The sequence below is a fragment of the Emys orbicularis genome, chromosome 6 (genome assembly GCF_028017835.1).
Source record: "Emys orbicularis isolate rEmyOrb1 chromosome 6, rEmyOrb1.hap1, whole genome shotgun sequence".
NCBI classification, from domain to species: Eukaryota; Metazoa; Chordata; order Testudines; family Emydidae; genus Emys; species Emys orbicularis.
Genome location: NC_088688.1, coordinates 55896968 through 55915230, shown reverse-complemented (window position 1 = coordinate 55915230; position 18263 = coordinate 55896968). Strand labels below are relative to the sequence as shown.

At 37.9% G+C, this 18263-nt stretch overlaps 1 protein-coding gene across 1 annotated transcript in view; it reads left to right on the top strand.

Moving 5' to 3' along the window:
* The window catches only part of TMEM161B (transmembrane protein 161B), a 77592-nt gene extending 60912 nt beyond the window's left edge, over positions 1-16680 (top strand). The window contains exons 6-12 of the mRNA XM_065406358.1: positions 855-1006; positions 1563-1623; positions 5633-5773; positions 10844-10957; positions 12280-12454; positions 15560-15656; positions 16372-16680. Of these exons, the coding sequence (XP_065262430.1) occupies positions 855-1006; positions 1563-1623; positions 5633-5773; positions 10844-10957; positions 12280-12454; positions 15560-15656; positions 16372-16649 (1018 nt within the window). The 3' untranslated portion in view covers positions 16650-16680. The remainder of the gene's footprint in view (positions 1-854; positions 1007-1562; positions 1624-5632; positions 5774-10843; positions 10958-12279; positions 12455-15559; positions 15657-16371) is intronic.
* The last annotated feature ends 1583 nt before the right edge of the window (positions 16681-18263 follow it).

The following is an 18263-nucleotide window of genomic DNA, read 5'->3' as shown; positions in this document are numbered from 1 at the left end:
TCTTTTCAGTTAAGGATAGAGAGAGCTCCCAATCCATACCTCTGAGTCCTCCAAAAAAGGCCTCCAGGAAAAGAGGGATGACTAAACTAGACATCTTGATTTCTCTGAAGTAAAAAACAAGCAAGGGATGAGTAAAACTTTTGAGGTTTTTTCATATATAAAGAAGCAGCAAAAAGTGGGCACAAAACCATTTCCTTCCCATAAATTATTAAGTCTTGAACCTGTTGAAGTCAATGGGAGTTTGTCGTTGACTTCAGTAGTCAGGATTTTGCCATTTAAGATTTTCATAGTTAAGAAACTTTAAGACAGAGACTGGGATGTGCAACTACCACTGGGAGTTAGAATTGCATGTATTCATTTGCTGCTTTATAGATATAATCTTGGCTATTTTGAATATTAGAGTTAAATATATTAAATCTTGAATTATAGCATTTGATAAATATTCTGCAATTATTTTTTTGGAAAATGTGTATTGGCTTGTAAGCTTCCATTTTTCCTAGAAGTATTAACTTGTAACAAGTTCTTTAATATAGAACAATATTCTAATTTTTGTAAAAAGATTTAATATTTTGGATATTTATGGCCATAAGTCAAAACAAAAAAATTCTAAATTGCATCTTTCCAAAATCCCATTTTGTCATGGAATGTCAGTTGCATACTAAATGTTCCAACATTATGAAGCATAATTCTGTCTGTATTTGGTCTAATAAAAATACTGCATTATTTGCAATTTGCACATCTAGAACAAAGCCACAGTGTGGGTTTCTAAAATGTATGTAATAACTTCTTAGCCAACTTAAGGTATAATTCTTTTTATTCTACAAAATTACTTTTCCTTGACTTTTCTTATGTAGCAAGACACTGTTCTCATTGACCACTCACTACTTCAAAGTAGAAGATGGAGGTGAAAGATCTGTCTGTGTCACATTTGGCTTTTTTTTCTTTGTCAAAGCCATGGCAATCCTTATTGTAACTGAAAATTATCTAGAATTTGGACTTGAATCAGGTAATTTTATGACCATATTTATGAGCTCTGTTTACTTTAATATCATGTATCAATATTATACCTTCAGATATCTTTTTTAGAGTATCTGTTTTAAAACAAATTCTATTTTAGAGACATTTTTGAATCTGCATTCCCAAACATCTTTTATTAAAAGTACATCTTGTGTAATTGTCTTGCTTTACTTTAGAGTATTTTTCTGTGTAGGTTGTTTGTTTTTTGTTAACTATTTGTTTACCTTTTTTATTTTTAAGCCCCTTTTAACCTCACACAGTTAAGTGAGGCTCCTCTGATGCTGAAAAATTACGTATATTCTTAAAGAATTAATGTAAATTTTATTCATGTTCATAGAGTGCACAAATATCAAAGGGATGTTTTCAAAGACTGCTTCTGCTAATAACCAAGTTTTATTGCATTGTGGCATACTAATTAGCACATGAAAGAGCTAAACCAGACATATGAAAACTTATTTAAAAGATGTTCTGTTTTCTAGCATTTTCTTTCAAGAGATATTCCATGTTTGCACCATGATTTAAAAAAAATATCTCTCTCTCTGCAGGGTTTTCTAATTTTTCAGAAAGTGCAGTGCAGTTTCTTGAAAAGCAAGGTTTGGAATCCCAGTAAGTTTCTGAAAAGTACACCCGTGTGCTTTATGTTAATATAATTTTTTTTTACCATACCACTTGTTTTTTGGTAGTGAGTGTTTGTCTCATGATTATTCACTTGTGTGCTTTGCTCTTGTATTGTGTTTATTAATGTGAAAGAGCTGGATCAATGAGACTAATCCAGCTCTGCTTTCAAATTACTTGACATGTCTTGCTTTGTCTAATGCAGTGTTTTTCAACCTTTTTTTGGGCAAAGGCACACTTGTTTCATGAAAAAAATCATGAGGCACACCACCATTAGAAAATGTTAAAAAATTTAACTCTGTGCCTATATTGACTATATATAAAGTAATTCTCTTGAATAGGAATCAAATAAACACAAAGAAAGTATTTTATAATTACTTTATTATGAAATAGTAAGTAAACAGAAATATGAAAAATTATAAAATACTTTATTCAGTGCGCAACCTGGGCCTGTTTGGCTGAACACAAAGCTGATATTCTGGCTGGAATCGAAGAAAGACACACACGTAGCTCTTCGTCAACAGCTCTCAGTCTCTCTCTGTATTTAGTTTTTATAGCAATCATGCTTGAAAAGCTCATCTCACACAGATATGTAGTGGAAAATGGGAGCAATGTCAAAATAGCTTTGTTTGCCAGAAGGGGGAACTCCTTGGCAGTATCCAACCAAAAACTGTCCAAAGGTAGATCAGCAAATCTTAGCTTGAAACCACGATTTTGTCTCAGTTCAGTTAGTTCCTCCTGCTCCTGTAAAGTCATGTCCTTTCCACCAACTGATGCTGAGCTATAAGGGTCCCTAACCCAGTCAAGGCATTCAGTGGAGACTGAAGAGAAATAAAATGACAACTTCTCCTCGAGAGTTTTTAAATGTTTAACTATTATCTCACACAGTGCAGCAGTGTGAACACCTTGCCATTGCTTGGTGAGTGTGAACAGTCTGCTGGTAAAGTCTTGGCTACGAGGGCCTCACGGTGTAAAAAACAATGCATAACAATCACATCTGGATTTCTTTCCTTCACTCTGCTTACAAAGCCTTTGGTGCGCCCGACCATGGCTGCAGCTCCATCGGTGCAGACACTTGTGCAGTTTTCCCACTTAAGTCCTCCTTGTTCAAGGTATTCTGATGTGACCCGAAAAATTTCTTCTCCTGTTGTTTTTTCTGGCAATGCCTTGCAAAAAAAGAAGTTTTCTCTAATTGCATCACCATCAACAAAACGCACATTGGCCAAGAGTTGAGCATGTCCACTGATATCAGTAGACTCGTCAAGTTGCAATGCAAATTTCTCACTGATACGGATCTTTTCCAAAACCACACTTTCGATGTCTGCAGACATGTCATTAATACGTCTGGAAATTGTGTTGTATGAGAGAGGGACTTTGGCTATTTCCTTAGCTGCTTCAGGTCCGAGCATCTCCTCTACAATAGCTTTGCAGGCGGGAAGTATTAATGTCTCTGCCACAGTGTGCGACTTTTTTGACTTGGCTATAAGTTCAGCAACTTGATAGCTAGCTTTAAGAGCTCTTTCATTTACCTTTGTGGTTTTTCTCATGAAAGTTGCCTGTTTCTCCGTGTTTTCACGCAGGCGAACAAAATAGTCCGCATTCTTGTTTTGAAGCGAAGGGTGTTTCGTTTGGAGATGGCGTTTAAGTTTGCTTGGGACCATAGCACTGTTAGCTAGCTTTTCACCACACACCACGCACAGTGGAGTTGGTTTGTTTGCATCTCCGGTGAAAGTAAATCCAAATGAAATATAGCTTTCGCTATATTGCCTTGTGCCAGAGAATTTGCTTGAGCTAACCATCTTTGCTTTCTTTTGATCCCCACTCATACTTGGGCTCTCATCTGGCTCCAAATTTTGTTCAGAGTCCAGTTCTTTCCTTTTCAAAAACTTGTCCATCACTGCAGTATCTCACTGTCACTCAGTACTTACTGCGCTTGTCTCCTCCAGATAGCCGCTGTCCGTCACACTCAGCACTCTTCTGCGCATGTCTCCATCCAGATCCATCAGTCAGCGCTCTTCTGCTCATGTTTCCTCCAAATCCAGATCCATTGGCACTCTTCTGCTCATCGGCGATCTACTGCGATGTCTCCTCCTGTCCTCCTCCTGTTAGTGTAACAGTGACACCGGAGCTATTTATAGTCCTTAACATCAGTGGTGGGATTCAAAAATTTTAGTAACCAGTTCCGACATTCAAGCATGGTTTAATATTTTTTTCCCACGGCACACCAGGCAACATCTCGCGGCACACTAGTGTGCCGCGGAACAGTGGTTGAAAAACACTGGTCTAATGCTTTAAGTTTTAAAAAAAATTCAAATAAATGTTAGGTTAAATTATTAAATACAGTTCAAAATTACAAGCATTTTTCTCCTACTACTTTTTATATAACCACTTCATCTTCATATTGCGTAAACCTCGACACACCTCTGAGGATAAGTATTGTCCTCACTGTATAGATAAGGGGACTGAGAGGTGAAATGCTTTGCCAAAGGTTACAGATGGAGCCTGTGGCAAAGATGAGAGTAGAAGTCAGTTTTGGCTCCTAGTTCTGTGTTCAGGCTGTTATTTTATCCTGCCTCTTGTGGAAATATGATCCATCTGCCTCAGGACCCCCAAGTTTTATGTGACTGACAGAGGCATATCCTATAATCAAAGTGATGTTGCTCACATACACTATCACAATAACTATAAATAGTCCCTTTTGCAAGTAATATTTTAAATATATCTGTTTTGTTAATCTATGCTTTAAAATATTTAGAGGATGTCAGTAATACTTACCCTTATATAAAGTGAATTGTGATGGGTGTGGGAACATGACTTTGCATTTCTTTTGGGTGTTAATTCTAAACTACCATATTAATATAATATATTTTTGGGAAGGGGTATCTGAGGACTCTGGGTCTTAACTAAATCAACCTTAAAAATAACCTCTACTGAACATTTTGCATTTCCTAACCTGCAATCTGTCCTCTTTGTAAATTATTCTGATCGTGCTTTGCTAACTTTTTAATTAATTTTCCAGTTAGTGCCTGTCTGTCCTCATTCCCTTTTGAACTTCACTACAGTATCTTGGCAATTTACAGGCAGTGATTGCATGGTCATGGCATCTCTTGGGAGTTGAATGAGATGGATTATGAATGCATCTACTGAAATTCTCTTGTATGGGTCCCTAGACTCTATTATTTGTTGCCCACTATTAATAGTAATCTCTATTTGTATTGCATCATTTAGGTCTTTGATTCTTGCATAATCCTGAAGACTGGGGTGCAAAAAGTTCAAATACTTGATTCTAGTTTTTTGTTTAAGTCCATTATACGTTTAGAAAATAATGCATGGTTCAATAATTTAAAAAGTCATCATCTTGGGAGATAAGTGAATTAGAATTATCCATTTATCTAATGGTGATAGTAACTAGAATAACAGTAGTTTAAGATATTTGAGAGCTGCTTAGTGGGTAAAGGTTGAATGCAAGCACAATAGCATAACTTAAAACAGTGGCTAATGTACTTTAGCTTTTCTCTGTTGATCACAGGTATATCTCTGTCTCTTGACATTGTTTGTTAAATATTTCTGCTAGCTGTTTTTATTCCTTGACCTTCACTAGACTTCAATATTATTGAAGGATTATTTTTTGTGTTTTACAGTTAATGATGTGTCTTTTTTACAGGTTATTTTCTACATAGTGCCAAACGTACAAAATATATTTCTTCGAAGATTGTTTCTATTTTCTGCATAGAAGTTTTTTCTGGCCTTTTTTTAAATGTACAGTCTGCGTGGGCTTACTCAGTTTTTATTCTAAATTGCTGAATCTATTGCTAGTAATTTCTAGGCTCAGCCAGCCTTGGCATCCTAGCAAGATGGAGTTAAACTGCTTTCTTCAAAATCTTGAATTAATGCCTTTTTGCTGTTTGCCTTTTTTAAAAGTTAATTATTGGGGAGATGGGATGAAGTGTTGAGAAAAAAAACCTTTAAATTTTTTTAACCCCCCCCCCTTTTTTTTTAGGGGTCCAGTGTCTAAACTAACCTTCAAATTGTTCCTGGCTGTTCTTTGTTCACTTATTGGTGCTTTTTTGACATTCCCTGGCTTACGACTGGCTCAAATGCATCTGGATGCTCTGAATTTAGCAACAGGAAAAATAACACAGTAAGAGAAAATATATATATACATAGATACATGCTGTTCAGTCTTTTAATATCTTTTTTATGTACAAAGAAGTAATACAATTCATTTCTAATGAGAAACTAGTGATTCACTAGGACTTCTTCCCCCATTTCCCACCTGCTTTCTCTAGTCTTCCAACAGGCCTGCCAGCTTCCTACCTACCTACTCAACCTGTACCGTCCTTCTCTAGATGACCGGAGAGCTGATAAAGGAACGTTCTTTTCTCTCCTTCTTGTATAGGAGCTTCACACTGATTGGTTCTCATTCTCCACTTTGGTCACATTTTTAGGCAGATTAGGAAATGGTGATGGAGAGAGGCACAGCTGCCAGTTTCAGATGTGCACCGTTCCCTGACTGCTTGTAAGATTAGGGGCAGAATACAGAAAGAGAATAGTGTGGAGAGAAGTGGTTTCAGGAGGGCAATAAAGAAAGCAAAACAAAACCAAGCAGAAAAAACTAACCCCTAATTGTCTCTCTCTTTTAACCCTCTGACTGAAACTTGGAAACTTCATTTTATATTTGTTACACATTAAATACATTGCAATTAGGAAACTATGTAGGAAGAGCAAGTTCAAACTGCAGCAGGCATAGAGTAGCATCTTTTAAAATGCTAAAGAATAAAATGCAAGTGTCATCTTCAATAAGGTTGAATAGGTAAGTGACTATTTATTTATATAATCAAAGGTATTTAATTGGGGAGTGGGAGTTGACACCAGATTAAAGCCACATTTTCAGATCTAGCTTCTTACCTAGTTAGAGGCCCAAATTCAGAAATGTTTTTTAAATTTCCCTTCAGGGTTTTCTGAGTACCTAATCCCCACTGACAATCCTGGACTGTAATATCCTAATATTTAATTATACTTGTTCTTGGTGACGTATTATATAGAATAAAAATCTTGTTGGTGTGGCTATTTTTAATGTTTAATTTTGATAATCCTTTTAATTTTCTTTCAGCAGCACCATTTGTGTGTGTGTGTGTGTGTGTGTGTGTGTGTGTGTTTTCTGTCGTTACCCATCCACCCCTTTTCCATGGGTTGCTTTGAGTGCTTTCAGCCTTTCTCACACTACTCCAATGGACAAAAATGGATTCTTGCCACCCCTTTACACATTCTTGTTCACTAACCTAATGGTGTGACTTAAATAAGCAGAAGAGCAGGTAAAAGCCTTTCACAAGCTACTGAACTGCTTCGAGCTGCTCCTTGATGCTGTAGTGTTCCCTAGCAACACTGCATCGCTAGCACTGCTTTTTTATTTCTGAACCAGTGCTTTACTCAGACTTCATGATGAGATGCTTCTGAAAATACAAATACAGATGGTTTTAAGAGTCTTAATAGCATTTTAATTGAGTGACATCTGATATTTTTAGGATAAATTTTTATTCACCTGGTTGTATCCCCTATAGTATTGTAGCACTTTCTTTAGATATGGGAGTATGGGCAGTCTGTCTCAGCTAATATTGCAGTGGCACCAACACTTAATCCTATACCCACTGAAGTCAATGGAAATATTTCCATTTACTTTAATGGGTGCACAATCAAGCCCTTTTGAGGTTGTATTGATACTAGCTTTATGAGAGGAACTGAGAATGGGCTATATCTTCACAGACCATAGGTTCATTTAAAAAAACAAAAAAAAGTTCATTCTTGTTTTGCATTCCCACAACTTGGTTTTTAGTTTTATTTTAACCATCCAGTTTAATTTGCTGTGAATCCAATACTTTTAAAAATAACTATTCTAGAAATGATCTACTATCTTTCTTGTAATGTTTTCTCTCTGAGCGTCTATAATTGTATGCAAGTACCAAATTTCACTTTGAGTTAGTCAAGGTTCCCAGTTAAGAAAATCTATACAAAATTGGGAAATTTGACTTGCCAGAAATGATAAATGTTTCCCTGATTTTGCGTGAATAACAAAAATTAATCTTTTCAATAGTACAAAAATATTCATATGTTACTTATCTCACTTTCCACTAATGGAATTGAATATTTTCCATAATTATCAGTTTGAGATACTGAGTTCTTAGATTAGACATACATTATACCAATGTAGATATTTACAACAGCTGTCACTAACCATATTGCTGTGTAACATGTGGTTCCTTATGGTTCATTAGAATACACTGAAATAGGAGTTTATTCAAAGTTGCGCACCTTTCACCACAGTATCTAATCATTAATTATCATGAAATTGCATGGCTAATTCTTTTGTTGTTAAAATCCCGTAAGCATGCTGAAGAAAAGAAAAATTCCCTATTTCCACCACTTTCTCACAGTTTTATTGAGAAACTCCCACATTATTTTTAGGCTTGGAAGGATACTCGTTCATTAGCCAACCCCCCAAAATGGATAGATAAAAATAGCAAAAACTGTATGACCCTTTCATAACTGGCTGGATAACCGTACTCAGTTGTTATTAATGGTTCCCAATCCTGCTGGAAAGGCATAACGAGTGGGGTACCGCAGGGGTCTGTTTTGGGACCAGCTCTGTTCAATAACTTCATCAATGACTTAGATATTGGCATAGAAAGTACGCTTATTAAGTTTGCGGATGATACCAAACTGGGAGGGATTGCAACTGCTTTGGAGGACAGGGTCATAATTCAAAATGATCTGGACAAATTGGAGAAATGGTCTGAGTTAAACAGGATGAAGTTTAACAAAGACAAATGCAAAGTGCTCCACTTAGGAAGAAAAAATCAGTTTCACACATACAGAATGGGAAGAGACTGTGTAGGAAGGAGTACGGCAGAAAGGGATCTAGGGGTTATAGTGGACCACAAGCTAAATATGAGTCAACAGTGTGATGCTGTTGCAAAAAAAGCAAACATGATTCTGGGATGTATTAACAGATGTGTTGTGAGCAAGACACGAGAAGTCATTCTTCCGCTCTACTCTGCTCTGGTTAGGCCTCAGCTGGAGTATTGTGTCCAGTTCTGGGCACCGCATTTCAAAAAAGATATGGAGAAATTGGAAAGGGTCCAGAGAAGAGCAACAAGAATGATTAAAGGTCTTGAGAAGATGACCTATGAAGGAAGGCTGAAAGAATTGGGTTTGTTTAGTTTGGAAAAGAGAAGACTGAGAGGGGACATGATAGCAGTTTTCAGGTATTTAAAAGGGTGTCATAAGGAGGAGGGAGAAAACTTGTTCACCTTAGCCTCTAAGGATAGAACAAGAAGCAATGGGTTTAAACTGCAGCAAGGGAGGTCTAGGTTGGACATTAGGAAAAAGTTCCTAACTGTCAGGGTGGTTAAACACTGGAATAGATTGCCTAGGGAGGTTGTGGAATCTCCATCTCTGGAGATATTTAAGAGTAGGTTAGATAAATGTCTATCAGGGATGGTCTAGACAGTATTTGGTCCTGCCATGCGGGCAGGGGACTGGACTCGATGACCTCTCGAGGTCCCTTCCAGTCCTAGAATCTATGAATCTATAAGCCGACCCTATATTTCAGGGGTTGGAAAACTTTGGCTCCCGGTCCATCAGGGTAAGCCGCTGGCGGGTCGGGACGTTTTGTTTACTTGGAGCGTCTGCAGGCATGGAGCCACTTCCTGCAGCTCCCATTGGCTGGGAACAGCGAACCGCGGCCAGAGGGAGCTGAGGGGCTCCATGCCTGCAGATGCTCCAGGTAAACAAAATGACAATGTATTAGATTCAATGATTCCATAGAACAGGGGTCGGCAACCTTTCAGAAGTGGTGTGCCATGTCTTCATTTATTTGCAGTAATTTAAGGTTTCATGTGCCAGTAATACATTTTATATTTACAGGGGCCAGCGGATGGAACCCCAGACTGGCAGCAGGCTGAGCGGGGCCGGCGTCCGGGACCCTGGCTGGCAGCGGGCTGAGCCGCTCAGCCCGCTGCCGGTCTGGGGTTCCGTCTGCCGGCCCCTGCCAGCCGGGGTCTTGGGCGCCGGCCCCGCTCAGCCCGCTGCCGGCCCGGGGTTCCGTCCATCCAGGCTGGCAGCGGGCTGAGCGGGGCCGGCGGCAGGGACACCAGGCTGGCAGCAGCGTGCCACAGTAAATCAGCTCGCGTGCCGCCTTTGGCACACGTGCCATAGATTGCCGACACCTGCCATAGAGTTTAAAATCATCAAATTTTGGTGTAGACCCATTTATAAGCCGACCCCCGCTCTTTGATGTGTCCCGGGGGGAGGGATAGCTCAGTGGTTTGAGCATTGGCCTGCTAAACCCAGGGTTGTGAGTTCAGTCCTTGAGGGGGCCACTTAGGGATCCGGGGCAAAAATCAGTACTTGGTCCTGCTAGTGAAGGCAGGGGGCTGGACTCGATGACCTTTCGGGGTCCCTTCCAGTTCTATGAGATACGTATATCTCCATATATATATTTTTTTTACCAAAAATATTCGGCTTATGAACGACATACATACGGCTTTCTTCAGCATACATACAAACTGAAGAAAAGATACTTTCATCAATGATTGAAATTTACTGATAGGCAAAGTCAGAAAAGTGCTTTCTGAGTTTGAGTTTTATTTAAGGATATTTACTTTGTATATTTTTACATGTGATGTTTACAACTTTGTATTTTACAGTTATCAAGCTTTAACTTTTTGACACTCAATGTCTACTGGCATTAAATAATTATCTGACTTGCCTCAAATTCCTGCCACTGTGAAAATTTAAATCTATAAAAATTGAAAAGAATGCTTAAAATTAAACAATGATATTATCAGTCAAAATAACAGGAGTACTTGTGGCACCTTAGAGACTAACAAATTTATTAGAGCATAAGCTTTCGTGGGCTACAACCCACTTCTTCGGATGCATGCATCCGAAGAAGTGGGTTGTAGCCCACGAAAGCTTATGCTCTAATAAATTTGTTAGTCTCTAAGGTGCCACAAGTACTCCTGTTATTTTTGCGGATACAGACTAACACGGCTGCTACTCTGAAACCTGTCATTATCAGTCAAAATATATTTAAAAAAACAAATTCTGCCAAGCCTCATTATTTTCAACAATTTGGAGGTACGGAAATCTGGATTACCAGTGTAATGATCGTATGTATTAAATATATTTTTCCTTTTCTCTTTCCTTTCAGAACATTGCTGCATATAAACTTCTTGGCACCTTTACTTATGGTCTTATTGTGGGTAAAACCAATCACCAAGGACTACATTATGAACCCACCTCTGGGCAAAGAGAGCGTGCCTTTGTAAGGTTCCTTTTTAACATTTGTTCTGAAGTCTTAGGATCAGACTCTTCACCCCCACTCTGTTCCATTTATGCCATGTAAAAGGGCTGAAGTGGCCTTAAAATCCGTGGTTCTGGCCGTGGAAGGAATCCTTGGCATAGGCCCTGCAGAGATTCCACCATATCCCTAGGAAGCTGCTATAGCATAGGCCGGGCTTGTTTTTCACTGCAGTATTTCTCAAGCTATCACTAGCATTGTCCCAACTCTGTGCACACACAGGTGTCTAGCGTGAGTTATAAGTGGTGCCTTAAGCTTGAACAAGCTGACCTATTACGGGGTATGTGTTGAAGCTCAAGTGCTGCTGATACCTGAGCTAATAATGTGGTGGTGATGCAGCAGCTGAGTTAGCATAATTCATCAGATACTAATCCAATCACTCTAATAGAATCGCTGTGCTGCTAATCAAATCACTCTCTGTAGCTGGGGTGTTGTCTTGCAGTGTGGTCAGTAGAGTAGCTAACTTCATTTGGAGAGGAGGTGTTCCTACACTGACAGAAAAACCCCTTCTGCAGTGTAGGCTGCATCTACACTATGGGGTTATGCTGGTATAGTCTCCGTGGTAAACATACCCTACATGTTTCCCGATTTGTATATTGGAGAGAGGCTGCAGTGTTACTTTATTTATTGAAGCTAAGTAATTAGTTTGTTTTTATTTTAATTTTTTCAAAAAAAGATCACAGTAAAAATAACAGTTTGAAATTTTTTTTACTGTTTTGTTTCTAGAAATAAAAGCTGTCTAATAGCTGTGACCACTTCGTATGCCAAAGAAAGTTGCATTGGCAGTGAACTCAATTTAATTACAATTTGAGTTTTTGTACTTTATTCTTTAGTGTGTTTTTTTTTTAATTAGAAATAAATTGCAGTGACTTGGCATTTAACCTGGCTAGAGGGCCAAAGATATAATTAGGCTGTACTTCAGTTGATATTTTACAGCTGTATAGTGAAGATTCCAAATCTTAAAGCATTTGGAATGCATAGTTCTTATTTATTATTCTAGATTGCTTGAAATCTTCAATACTGACAGAACTTCCCAGTTTTTCCCGTTGCAGTCACTTGGATATTTATATAGGCCTAATGCTATGGCATGAGTGGGAAGTGTAAGGAACTAAGGGAGAAGGGAAAATTGTATATTGCTTGAACATGAGCTATATAAATAATTGTATTAAATATTTCCTTCAAGACATGTCAAGTTGTTTGTACAGATAATATGTAAACAGATACATAGCATTAAGTATATATAGGGTAACTTTTGGAGAATATTACTATGCTGTTTTAATCTACAGAATGTCAGAAGCAACATTTGATACGGTACGACTGTGGATAATTATCCTATTGTGCGCTTTACGGTTGGCCATGATGCGCAAACACCTGCAAGCCTACCTTAATTTAGCACAGAAATGTGTGGATCAGATGAAAAAGGAGGCTGGCAGAATAAGTACAGTTGATCTGCAGAAAATGGTAAGTAGAATGGAACAAAAATGATAAATGTATGAAGTGATTCACACACAAATTTTATCATAGCTTGTTGGGCACAACACATTGCCCTGTCCTTGTACCTTTCCACAGGCTCAGAATTCACATCCAAAAATCGTAAACTGAGAGGTTTCCTGAGTGTGGGTGTTTTTTTATAAGAAGGCTCCCATTGCAAGGGGAAAACCCCTCAAATCCAGGAAATGCAGAGTTGAACTGATATTTTCCACACACCACAGCCACACAGCTAAACTCTGCTTCCTTTGCTCCATGTCCTAAGGAGTCCCTACAGGCAATCACAGTACTGTACCTATCTCAACCTTTTTGTCCAGCATAATCTCTGGCAATCGGCTACTGTATTTCCTAGATGAATGGTGCGACACAGACTTCTGCAAAGGTCTGTGGCGTGTATGAATGAGTGGTGATTTGGACTTACGGTGGGCACAGAGGAAATGGGTGGCTTTGTTAGGAGAAGCAAGGGTGCTGTTATATTCCCACTTCCACAGAGGCAAAGGTAAGGTTGTATGGCTGTATAGTGTGCTAAATGTGTGCAGATCCTTGAACTGTGAAAGGAACTATATATAGTATAAAATGGAAGAGATTTTTTTTTTAAATGTAAAGAGCTGAATGAAAGGGCAATTTTGTAAAAGTGTCACAAAAATATAGTAGCCTGGATGTACAAGTACTTGTCCATCTTGTTACCATGATAACACTGAATAATTATTTCTTTTAGCAGTCAAATTACTATGACCAAATGGGTGGATAGAAATTTGTAAGGCCACTATGCAACTATTTGGGAGGGATAGGCTCATTTTGCAGAGAAGTACTGAGTGCAACATGTTAGTCAGTCCCATGGGAGATGTGGTATGGAAAGTGTCATATAGCACAAAAATGCCCTTGTCTATTTTAGGTTTTTTAATAATAGTACTTATCACTATGACCATTAGTGTAGTATCTGTGTCACCAGCAAAATATTAAGCAATGGCCGTAAAGGGGCTTCGAAGGGGATTTCTAGCCCATATTTTTTACTCAGAAGCATGGTGACTAGTGTAGGGCTTCAGGATTAAGGTGGATTTATTCACAGGGCTCTTCTCACGGTCATCAATACCAGAATCAGTCCAGTTGTTGCTGCTAGGAACCTCGGAGTTCTCTTTAATCAGAATCTTTCTGCACCCATATTTCTCATGTTATCTGGAAAATGCAACAACTTCTAAATATCTCAGTTAACTACAAGTTTTGTAATTTTCATATAGCAAAAGCCTGTTCCATACATTGCCCTCTACTTCAGTCTTCCAAAATCCTCTTTTTCAGTCAGTCCAAAGCCACTGAACAAAATAAATTTTTGTTTTATCTTACTGTTTATGTATCACCTCCACTCTTTTTGGTCTTCTGTTGCTGTAACCAGGAAATGATCCTTCCAATCCTTTTCCTTTATTGGTTGCTACTTTTCTGTTTGATCATATTCTATCAAAGGGGGAACAGTCATCTTCTTATGCTTTGGTTCCATGGTTGTCATACTTCCTCTTCAGTACCCAGTGTTTTGGAACTCTCTTCCCCATACTGTCTTTTTGACACGTTTTCATCTTAAAACCCTTCCCTCTTTTTAGTACTATTTTAAAGAATTTCATGACTTTTCATCCTCTAGGCAAGGCCAATATTTTGTTCTCACTTAAGATGTATAGTTGACTTTTTCATTGCTGATTTTGTTTTTTGACTTTTCCTCTTATTTCCCCCCGAACCCTTTGGGTCAACAGTTGTATATAAATATGTAATGTAACGTTAGTGATTAGGAGAGGAGGACCTACTCCTTGTGAAGAAATAAAATAATTTAAAAGTGGAATCCAATAAAATATAATCTAAATCTGAAGTGAAGATTCTTTAAGTGAATTCTGTTAACCATGTAAATTAACCATGGAGCTTCTATTTGTATTTCTCATTTTTCTGACCATTTTCATTTACTAATATCTTACATTGTTAAACAAAAGCACCTAAATCCCATTTTCCAAAAGGGACTTAGACCAGGGGTGGGCAAACTACGGCCCGCGGGCCGCTTCTGGCCCATCAGACGTTTTTATTGGGCTCTCGAGCTCCCGCCAGGGAGTGGGGTCGGGGGCTTGCCCTGCTCCGCCTGCCTGGCGCTCTCCAGTCCCCGACTCTCAATTCCCTTGATGAGCACCATCCTCCGGCATGCAGCGCCACACTGCGCAGGCACGTCTTCACCCTGCCCCTACACGGCAGCACGCCTGATCCCTTCCCGGTCATGGCCCCACCCTTAAGAGCCTCAAAACCACCCAGGGGCCACACCCATCCCAGCTAGGATGCCTCTGCCTGTGGCAGTGCCTGGTACAGCTGCCTTGGTGTCACTGCCAGCAGGGCCCCTAGGAGTCCCCAGTGCCGCCCCAATAGAGCCCCCCCCACGCCACACCCCATGAGTGCCCCCCACCTCGGTAACATCCCTTATAGAGCCCCCCCATATTACTCCTCCACCGGGCATTCATGGCCCGCCATACAATTTCCATACCCTGATGCGGCCCTCAGGCCATAAAGTTTGCCCACCCCTGACTTAGACCCTTAGGAGCCAAAGTCTTATTGAAAGACAGTGGGACTTTGGCATTTGCCTAAGTCACTTTTGAAAATGAGACTTAGGTTCTGAGTCACTCCAGCACTTTTGAAAATTTTTATCCAAAGTACATTAACTTTCAGACTACTTTTTAACAAACTTCTAGTGTATAGAAATACAGATCATTGAATGATAGGATTTTTTTAGAAAAAGTGAGATGAATGGGTTTTTTTTAACTCTGCCTTTTGTAAGGAAATAACTAGTAAAGTAATGAGCTCTTTAAGTATTATGAAACTTCTATTAAGTCTGAAATTCATCGTAAAAAGTCTTTTTGAAGACAGTACTTTAGACACTAAAAATCTGGTGGGAAAAACCTTTAGAATGTAGCTTCTCTCGTAAGGATCACATTTCTTTAAGCTGCTCCGTTTTTACTGACAGTTGTATTTAAATGTTTGCTATGATCATTCATAACATGTCAGCTGTGTTGAGATTTTTTTGCACACGAAGTCACATAAGGATTTTGTTGGTTTCAGGTGGCCCGAGTATTTTATTACCTTTGTGTAATTGCATTGCAGTATGTGGCACCTCTGGTAATGCTGCTTCATACAACTCTGCTTTTGAAAACACTAGGTAAGCAAAATTTGATAAAGGAAAACAGTGCATATGTTTACTAAAAAAATTTCTGATCCTATTATGAAAGGCTTTTATCATTTTATATCTATCCATTAAAAGAAAGCATGTGTAACCAATAATATACAGAGATGTTTTCTTGTCATTTAAAGCAGTAGCTTTAAGACTATTCTGTCTTCTTTCTGATTTTAAGACACCTGTTAACCAGATGTTAATTCCTATTTGTGATTGATATTCCAACAGGCAAACTATTTAGTATAACAAACAATTGAGATGTTTTATGTATATTGAAACATGGATCTTTTTGTTTGTTTATAAAATGTAAAAAACTATCAATGATGCTTTTTACATGTATCATTTTATGGAAATCTGTTAATGAAATTTTCTAAAATTAATGCAAGTCTTATCTTTAAAACTGCATGGACTTCTTGACCATTATTTGTAAATGAGGCATGGATTTTCTTCTAGTATTAATAAAAGAATAGAGCAACACCAGACCATCATGAAGGATATGTCTTACACTGTCTTACCAGATGTACTGTAGTGAAATTAGGGAGTCGACATCAAGCATGTTGCAATTTTATATTTAGAAAGTTATTTAGAAATAATTTTGTATTTCTAATATGTCTAGGGTACTGCTGCTATATTTATAGACTTGACCGAAGTAAAAGGAGTTGGAATCTAGTTGCTTCATTTATTATCTTACTTTTAACAGGTAATTATTCCTGGGGCATCTATCCAGAATCTAGCTCTGACTTTCCAATGGAGAACAGTCCACTCCCCAATTCAGTTTATTCTGAGTCTCCACCTGCTGATGGAAAGATGAAGGTAACTGTAGTACAAATAACAATGGCATTGGGTAGCCTAAAGAACATTTTCACTCCTCTCCTGTTCCGAGGACTCCTGTCTTTTCTCACCTGGTGGATTGCTGCTTGCCTCTTCTTCACAAGCCTTTTTGGGCTTTTCTATCACCAGTATCTGACTGTGGCATGAATAATCAGCTCACAAAGGAAATATCTGAAGTTAACTTCTCGATTCAAACCCATGTACCCCAGAGGGGCTGAAGAAAAAAAATGGAAGAATGCATACGTGAAGAAAAAACACATATCAGATTTTATTCTTAAATGCTTCCTCTGTATTCTCAGGGTGAATATTGTTGTTTAAAATCACAAGTGGGTTTAACTTTTGTTACCGAATGGTAGGTAACTAACTGCTGAATTATGGTATTGGAACTGTGACTAACCTTTTTATGTGGCTGATATTGGAGGGCTAGTTAAAAGGGTAGCGCCTGTGAGTACCTTGCTTTCCATTAACACTAAGCTGCCCTCAAAACTTTGTATATTACTTTAGTCGTTGACTGATGACTCTTAGTGGTATTGAGGTACAGGTAACACTAATGGTGGCTGCCTAGTTAAACAATCTTGAAACTGAGCCATACAATGGGAAGAGAAAATAATTTCTGTTGGAACGATATTGATCACTTTTCTGTGTGAAAAGCAAAAAAATCAAACAGGACAGAAGAAATACTGTATATTACAGTAAAGAAGGCTATGTAATATTTGAATTTAGGGTAGGAACAAATGCATGGATTCCGCAAGTATTGCTGCCTAAGTAGTGCAGGAATGCTCATGCTGTAAGAAGAATATTCTAAAAATATATATTGTCTCAATCCCTGCAGTCATTTTAAAGTAATGAATGGCCATATAAACCCTCGCAAGTACAGTATTGGTGCTACTATTGATCCACAAATTCCATTTGGGTCTTTAAAATTTCATTTTTCCAGGTAATAAACAAATTCCATTCAATTCACAAAATAATTGGAATAGATTATCAACACTGATCAAAGTGTTTAAAAAGAGTAACTATAATCCTGCTGAGTGTGTATGTATCTGTAAGTATATATATAAATATATATTATATATTAAATATATAATATATATGGAGTCTATAAAAATAAATATTGAATCTTTAAGTTGCTGAATGTATGTTACAGGGCAGTGGGACAGGGACATATATGTACCTAATAAATTCAAGATCTCTTTTTGAATTAAAATTAATTTTTTTTGAAAGTTCAGCTGAAAGGGCTATTCATTTTTGGTGCCTCTACAAAGGTACTTAACTTTAATAAAGAACCTTTGCAATTTTGTTGAAAGAGATTCACCCAGAAGTTGTTACTCTTATCTTTCCTGCTCTCTGTGATCTTCGTTTGTTAGTCTAATGTGAGATTATCCTGTTGATGTAGAAATATTGAACATTTTTTAGTCTCAGAAATGTATTTTCTGTACATTAATTTTAAAATGTATAGTGAGGAGTAAAGTATTAATTTGACAAGTTTTGTTTAGTTTGAATAACAGATCCTAAATGGAGTACTTTGAGAACAAATTAGAATGACAATTTTTTTTCAGTTGCTTTGTGTATACTGTAATCAGAAATGTGGGATTGGGAATTAATTTTTAAAAATCTTAATTTTACTTTAAAAAAAAAAAAGTGCACTGCAGAAAGATATCTGTGTTTAGTATGACGAAGTAATATTAGCCATACATAGAAAATATGGGTAACGCTTTTGGGTTTCTTTGAATTATTTGTGTAAAGCTTGGAATATAGTAA